We start from the raw sequence: 8,221 nt of genomic DNA, 5'->3' as shown, positions 1-8,221 counted from the left end.
TTAAATATAAGTCTACTCTAATACAATGTATACTTAAGCAAAAGTATTATTCGTATACAGTACATAGTGGAAATATTGTAACTTATTTTTTACGGGGCAATTGAGCTTATTATTCTCCTAGAAATGCTACACGAATTTCTTCTTTTGCACTCTCAAATGTTTACTGCCTAACGTGAAAATTAAAAAACATTGTAGTGAAAAGCTGACGTGACAACTGTCACATTAGAGAATAAGCACTTTTTAAAAAAAAAAAGGTTTATATAACGTTTTTCTTATTCATAATTGATCACACTCCGAATATTTGTACAACTTAAATACTATTTAAAAAAAAAAACTAGATCATATTATAAAATCGTAATAATAATAATTAGATTACCATTATTTGTTCCAAAGCTCCGAAGTGATTCGAACTTGTGCAAAGAGGAGTCAACACAAATAATGGGCTGGGCTTATCATTACATGGGCCTGTCTCAAGCTGGGACATCTGAAGGCCCATCAAGAACTTAAGCCCACCCAAAACCTATATATAAAAGCAAGAAAGAGCCATTCTCAAATCTAGAAACTCTCCCAAATCTAAAATCCTTTTTGGAAAGAGAAAGCAAAGAAAGCAAACAAAAAGAAATGGCTGCTTCGGACGAAAGCCCTGCTGCTAAGAGGTGGCTTCCTCTTGAAGCTAACCCTGAAGTTATGAACCAGGTATTTCTATTCGTCATCTAATCCTTTTTTTCTTACTCTTCAATCTAAATACCTAGTTTTGCAACAAAAAAAAAAAATCATTTTGGGTTCTGTTTGGATACAAAAGAAAATGATTGGAGAGGATGAGAAAATAGTATATTGAACCAGATATGTTCGTCCTCGTTTTGACCAAGAAATAAAGATTTGGTTTAATTTAAGTGAGATTTTTATTTTCGTTAAGGAAAATGTTGGAGAAGTGAATTAATTTCGAAGTCTATGATGTGAAATTTTTTTAATTTTGCTTTTATTTCCTGAGACGCTGCCGGAGCCAAAGGGAGAATTGGGGTATTTCTCCGAGCCTGTTGCGGAAATTCGAATTTTTCCTTATTCTGGTTTATGGGCTATTTGTAGGAGAAATTTGTTGAAGTTTCTAATTGGGTTTTTTGTTTGGCGCCGTGGGAAATTAAAATGCCTTGATGGGGAGTAAGACAAACTGAAACCACGAAAATTTAAAATTTAATTTTTAAAATATATATATATATTTGGAAGGAGAAGTTCATTTTAAATGAACCTTACCAGGTACATTTTTCGAAGTTAGTTCTGGATTTTTCTTATTGAAGAGATAACGTGAAAGTCTTTAATTTTTTCCTTTGTTCGTTCAATAACCATATAGAGGATTACTCATTTTGCAGAAAACTGGGGTTTGAGTTTGCTATGTACTCTCTGTTGCCGAGATTTTTATTTTTTTTAATTCCTGACCAGAAAACTTTGTTTTATAATAGATTGCTGTTTACCACAATTGTAACTATTATTTTTAGTTATGAAAAAAGAAAATCAATTGAAGAATAAAAAAAGAATACTTTTGACTATAATGGTGATATGATGGTTTTACAATACAAATGGACTCCGTGTTTACAATTACTTCCTCAAATGCCATGGCACCATTTGTTTTGTGATTTTCCATTAAGGTGATTGTTGTGAAGGATGCCATTGTCCTTCTTGGAAAGAATGTGTGTTCTCTTATTAGCAGAAGAATTAATGTGTTCATGCGAAAGACATTTTAGGTTGTATTCTTTTGTTTTGTTATTTTGCAGTTCCTTTGGGGACTTGGCCTTCAAGAGGATGAAGCAGAGTGCTTTGATGTTTATGGCTTGGATCTAGAACTCCTGGAAATGGTTCCAAAGCCTGTACTTGCTGTCCTGTTTCTTTATCCCCTAACCTCACAGGTGTTTTCCTATGTTATTTGTCTCTTGCTAGTTTTTCTAGATTGTGGGTATCTATATTCAATTACCATAAGGCTGTCCTTTTGCTTGATATGCATAAGAAGAATGTACTTGTCTGCTTATTTTGATGAAAAAAATTTCTCCTCAGAGTGAAGAAGAGAGAATTCTGCAGGCAAATGAAAAGAAGGTGAGAGCTATGAAATTATGACCATATGCTAAATGTAAAATACTTCCATTGTTGAACATGGTTTTCTTGGTTTCGTAAATTCTCTTTCTTTTCTAGGTGCTTTCACGCAATCAAATCTGTGGTTCATAAATAATTTGCAATTTGAGGCTTTTGTTTATGATTGATTAGCGCATTCTGTACCTGACCCCTTGTGGTTTTACTCTGTTCTCAGAACAATAGGTACTGATTATAGAATGTCATCATTCATCAAATGACATTAACCAATCAGAAAACTGTATTGTTGAATTCATGTTTCTAATGCTTCAAACATAATATATTTGTACGTTCATTTTCAGTTGTACCCTGAATTTGATTGTTTCATACCATTCTGGCTGCAGGAAAGTAGCAGTAGAGTTTATTTTATGAAACAAACTGTGGGCAACGCTTGTGGAACAATTGGACTTCTTCATGCTGTTGGGAACATCACTTCAGAGATCAAGCTTCGTAAGTTTGCCAAATTATATTTTCAGAGTCTTGGTTACATATGTACATGGAAATATATATTTTCCTATCCTAGGGTGTTAAAACATTGTTTGAATTATTATGCATCACAGATATAATAAAGGACCCTAAATTGTATAAAATGATGCAAAATTTTCAAGAAAACCTTTCTTCCTTTTTCTTTATTATATCTGTAATTTTCAAATTTTCCTAACTCTAATTTTCTTCCCCTGTAAAAATTAACTGTAAAAACCTTTAGGGAAAAAAGGGGTTCTCCAAAGTAACAGCTATGCATTTAATATTCTCATACAGTTTGAGCAACTCCCTTGAACCAATAAAATAGGCTAAATAAATAGGGAAAACAAACAGCATCCTGAAAGTGCTAGTGATTCATTATCCAAAATAAAGCAAAGAATGAAAGAAAAATATAGAAAAATGTTGTAGTTGATTGCAAATGTGTGTGTAGCTATAGTCTACAGAAAGGCATGGGATCCAACTGCAGAGTCCTAAACCTTGCCAACCTGTGTTGTGTGATCATGCTTACTTTTTTTTTTTTTTTTTTTGGATGCATGCTTTTGTGAAAGCCAAGAGTTGTGATCAACATTGTTCTGTCTTTTAATGGGTTCTTCTACTTTTAATTGAAATTGTTCTGTCTTTCAGTTGAGGGATCATTCTTGGATAGATTTTTCAAAACCACTGCAACAATGGATCCATTGGAGGTTTTATTCTCTCTCTCCCACCTCAGTCAGATTATCTGATGATAAACCTGACCAGTTTTCTCTTCACTTTTGATTTTTATTATTTTCATGTACTTGTGTAGCGTGCAGCATTTCTTGAGAATGACAGAGAAATGGAAGTTGCTCATTCTGTTGCAGCTACTGCTGGTGAAACAGAGGTAAATTATTATTAACAAGTGCTATTTAGACAAACAATGATGCAATACTCTAGATCCTATGAGGATTTAAATGTGGACGTGGTAATTTATATCTACCTTTTATACTTTGAACCACTACATTTATGCTTCTTGATTAGTTTATATGATCAATTTGACCCGATCATGAAGTTTTGTACTTCTTTATCGATCCCTAACATTTGGTCGTAAGGGCTTTAAATATTTCCATTAAGATATAAGGGAGTCATATGTCCTGATACAATTTGCTATCTTTTGATGGTAAGGATTCCTAGCTTTCGAATCCCGAGGGGTAGCTCAATCGGCTAGGAGTCATGCCTCATGAAGTGGAAGTTACTGGTTCTAACTCTCCCCTTCCTCTCCCTTTGGGGACAAGAAACGTATTAAAAAAGGAATCCTAGCTTTTGGATACTGGACTAGTGAGTTGAAGGTAGAGACGTACTTTTGTAGATTGATATAGCCATATAGGAAGGCCATATTTCTTTATAAACAAAGAATGCTTTAAAAAGATAGATGAAAATTTAGTGAACCATTGGATGAAGCAAACAAGAGTATATTTGGATGAGTTTTTGAAAAGTGTTTTCTGTTTTGGGTTTTTAAAAGTATTTTTATTGTTTGAAAATTGAAAAGTGTTCTCTAGGGTCCACATCTGAAAACCTGTTTTGAAAGTGTTCTCGGAAGTAAAAACAGATAAGCTTTCGGATATAATATTGAAAACAATTTTTCAAAACATAAAGATCCAAAACACAAAAAGGAAAATTTACTGAATCTCTTCTTACTATTTTTAAAATATTATGGAATCCTCGTACTTTACCCGAATTTGAATTTTAGACCATAGTTTAAAATTTTGCAAATTTAAGACTTTTAAGTTTACAATCATTTTAAGTCCGAGACATTCCTACATTTTATTTTATTTTTGTTAAATAAAAAAGAAATGGTGTGAAAATAAAATTATACCCCTCATATAATTTTTTTTTTTTTAAAAAAAAAAACAATAAGAAAGAAAGAAAAAAAAAGTTAGGTCATGACCCAGGCATGGTCGACCCAACCATTGCCGTGGCGGGGCGACCTTGTCAGGGCTGCGACTAGTGGTTGAGTGACCCAACTTTAGCCGGGAAACACACCATGGCTGCAATGACCCAACCATGGTAGTGGCTTGGGAACCTAGCCGCTGATGAGTTTGGGTATGACCCAGCCGCGGCAGCTGGGCAAGCCATCCATGGCTGCAACTGGGCGACCCAGCCATGGTCGCGGCTAGGAAACCCAACGACAATAGTGGCTGGGTGCAACCCAACTGCAGTGGCTGTTGTGCCTAGCCATGGCTGTGACTAGGTTGTACCTAGCCACGAAGTCTGGATAACTTAGTCATGGTTGTGGCTTGGTTACCCAGCCATTGCGATTGGGCATTTTTCTTACTATTTTTAAAGTCATCCACCTATCAATCATGCGTCGCTCTGATAAAGCTTACATTCGATGGATAAGAGTCACTAGACAACTCCAAGTGGTTTGCCATAGGAGTAATACTTTCTTACACCCACTTCTTCACACCCATTGATGGCTTTTAAAATCACCATTGGATTAAAATCTAATAAAGATCTATTTTAAATTTAATGGTGGTTTTAAAAGCCACCTATGGGTGTGGAGAAGTGGGTGCAAGGGAGTGGGAGTGTGTAGTATTAATCTTGCCATAAAATCATCCTTAACATGAGCGATACTGTACAAATCTGGGATTAAGGGTCTTATCCTTATACCACATGTCATGCCAGAATCTAATCTTGGAGCTATCACCCACTTCAAATCTAGTGTGACTGGAGAACATCCTCAACCCCTCCTAATATTTTTCCATAACCTCACCCCATCATAAACCTCATTTGAACACAACCAACCCCATAAGCTTCCATATTTAGAAGTCTCGACAACTCTTCACAAGGGCTCTCTCTCATGTAAATAGCACCATAGCCATTTCTCCAAAAGAACACAATTGAACAAAAGCAAGTTTCAAACTCCTAAACCTCTCTTAGAGATCGGAGAAAAAACCTTATACCAACTTACTCTTCACCAAGTTCACCCCTTAAGAAATCCCATTGTACTTCTCTATATGATTGATAACACCAACAAGTAGGGGAAAAAGAGACATGAAATATGTAGGTAAATTGAAAAGGGTGTTCTTGATGAAAAAGATCCTACCTCCTTTAGGTAAGTACACCCTCTTCTAGCCAGCCAAATGACACTCAAAAGGAGAGAACGATTAAGCTCTTGAAATGGGTCACATGCATAATAAATGTCTTCGTGTCTTTCTCTTTCTATCTCTCTAGCAAGGGAGAGGTGGTCTTTTGATGTTTCATGGTCCTTTTCTTTTTATTTATTTATTTAATTTTTATTTTTGCCGCCATATTAAGGAGACAACCCTCAGGAAATAGCCAGGAATTTTGGGTGTGCTGGGAATTGAGACTTGGAGTATGGTAGGGTAGGAACAGGAGGATTTGGTTTCCTCGTCTGAATAAAGTATCACATTGAATATGGAATATTATGCTGGATGAGGCATGCCAGATAGCAGGACGATGGTTATAGGAGGGCTCCAAGCTCTAGATCGAAGCCTAGATTGAGTCTTAAAGTGGGAAAATCAACAATTGGTAAAGAAGTAATGTGCTTCTTCTTCTCATCCGCCATATATATATATTGTTCAGGTAGTTTGTGCTTCTCATCTCTTGCCAAAATTTCTTAACAGGCTTCAGATAATGTGGACACTCATTTCATCTGCTTTGCATGTGTGGATGGTACTTTTCTCCAATGGCTCTCTCTCTCTCTCTCTCTCTCATCAAGGGGAAAAAGAAAAAAAAAATGCTTTATACTTTTATTTGAATGTTTCTGAATTTTTTTATATTCTTTTGATGAATGATGTAGGGGAACTTTATGAGCTCGATGGAAGAAAGTTTGGACCCATATCTCATGGTCCATCCTCACCAAGCAGTTTATTGCAGGTACGTATCGCAATGACTATAATTAGCCCTCTGAAGCTTTGTTTTGAACTCTATTTGGTCTCCAAGAAAAAGAGTGGTAGATAAATGTTTCAGTTTGTAAATGAAATGAAGAGCAAGCAATGGATTCAACCCATGCACGCCTGTGAATATCTTTTTTTTTTTTTTTACCTAAAATCAAATATTAAAAAAACAAAACAAAAAACATGACAAGTCTAAAGAAATAGAAGGCTGTATTTATAGAGGCAGTATTTCGGATTTTAAAGGCAAAGAAATACTGTCTGCCCTTCTGGTTGGTTACAACTCCAGGGAGTTGCTTTGTGAAAGCTGGCTGAACCTGACCAGACATTTTAACTTAGCGGTGGGGAGTGGGGCTTCGGCCTCCTCCATTTTGAGTCAACACTCAATTTGCAGCCCTTCATCTTCATGAGTTTGGTTTACCTCTATTGAAAAAATCACTGGAGATCTCCTGTGCAAAAATTGACAGTGAAGATTGTAAGTATCTGCGATGATTTTCTCATTGGACGTAAGCTAACCTCCGTCTTCATAACTTTAGCATATGGACATGCAAGCATATAGTATGTTATTTAAGTTGTGTCTGAGAGCATTCTTTTTTGATTTCATAACAGGATGCAGCTAAAGTGATACAGGGTATGATCCACAAGAATCCTGAGTCACTCAACTTCAATGTTATTGCCATTTCGAAGAAAGATGGGTGTGCATCTGTTTAAGCTTCTTTAAGCTGCTCGACTGTGGTTGAAATGTTAACAGTTTATAATCCCTAATGTTATTAGGCATCTTCAAACCCTCACTTCCCTTTTGAGTTTGTTCCTGAGGTAATTTGGAAACGAATTAGTTTTATGCGATCCATTCTATTTGTCTTGCATCAGTTCGTTCAAAAAGATTTTTATTATTATTATTTTTATAAAAAAAGAAGAAGGTAAAAACAAATGTTTTCTGAATTTGTTCATCTGATTATTGCTGCTTAGAGGTCTAGGGCTAGTTCTGAATTTTGTGGGCGTGTGATTGTACCTTTAACGGTGTAGAGAATTTAGAAAACGAACAGAAGAGAGCTATGTAACGCCCTGCCTCAGGCATGTGGCAATTATAAATAAAACTAAGAAGATTTTAATAAGTTGCGAGAACATGATTAAAGCAAGGAAATGAGTCGGGTTAATTGAAGAAGGATTAGACAAATTGTTGTTGGAATATATGAAAAATGAGGTTTAAAATGCTTTCGAAGTTTCCGAAGCAAGTGTCGAGTTCAAACAATCTGATTCGAATTTGAACAAGCCTCATTAGGAAGGGGAAAGTCATTTGAACACTATTTGGAAGTTTCCAAAGCAGGTGTAGAGTTCAAACAATCTGATTCGAATGTGAACAAGGCTCATTAAGAAGAGGAAAGTCATTTGAACACTATTTGAACGTGCCACATAGTAGGACGAGATGTCTTAAATGATTTGAATCCATCGTTTGAACAAGACACAGACCGTTAGAACATTATTAGTTAAGTAAATGAAGTAATTTTAGGGTTTTGGAGCATTGGAGGAATGAAAACCAAAAGAAAAATGAAGTTTGTGTGAGGGGTGGTTCGAATAAGATGATGAAGAATGACTTCGTTCGAAATCCCATTCTAAAAAGACTTCGGTGGTGAGTTTTATTTGAACTCTCATTCAAATACCATTCTTACGAGGCTCATTTGAACCACCGTTCCAATGATCCACCATTCGAATGATACACATGCCGTTCAAAGGGTAAACAGGAAAGA

At 35.7% G+C, this 8,221-nt stretch overlaps 1 protein-coding gene across 1 annotated transcript; it reads left to right on the top strand.

Moving 5' to 3' along the window:
- Positions 1 to 568: 568 nt before the first annotated feature.
- LOC132175134 (ubiquitin carboxyl-terminal hydrolase 3) lies at positions 569 to 7,339 on the top strand. Its single transcript, XM_059586972.1, has 9 exons — positions 569 to 696; positions 1,770 to 1,901; positions 2,047 to 2,085; positions 2,463 to 2,568; positions 3,226 to 3,284; positions 3,386 to 3,460; positions 6,204 to 6,252; positions 6,380 to 6,456; positions 7,083 to 7,339. The coding sequence occupies exons 1-9, from the start codon at positions 622 to 624 to the stop codon at positions 7,182 to 7,184; spliced, it is 714 nt and encodes a 237-aa protein (XP_059442955.1). The 5' UTR covers positions 569 to 621; the 3' UTR covers positions 7,185 to 7,339.
- Positions 7,340 to 8,221: the final 882 nt, after the last annotated feature.

The sequence above is a fragment of the Corylus avellana genome, chromosome ca3, assembly GCF_901000735.1.
Source record: "Corylus avellana chromosome ca3, CavTom2PMs-1.0".
NCBI lineage: Eukaryota > Viridiplantae > Streptophyta > Magnoliopsida > Fagales > Betulaceae > Corylus > Corylus avellana.
This window is presented reverse-complemented; position numbering and strand designations above follow the sequence as displayed.

What these genes read in the sequence shown, in the direction of transcription:
- LOC132175134 (XM_059586972.1), top strand. Translation starts at nt 622, where the DNA reads ATGGCTGCTTCGGACGAAAGCCCTGCTGCTAAGAGGTGGCTTCCTCTT. An exon ending in TTTATCCCCTAACCTCACAG is followed by an intron (nt 1,902 to 2,046) that starts GTGTTTTCCTAT and finishes ATTTCTCCTCAG; the next exon opens with AGTGAAGAAGAGAGAATTCT. An exon ending in CAACAATGGATCCATTGGAG is followed by an intron (nt 3,285 to 3,385) that starts GTTTTATTCTCT and finishes GTACTTGTGTAG; the next exon opens with CGTGCAGCATTTCTTGAGAA.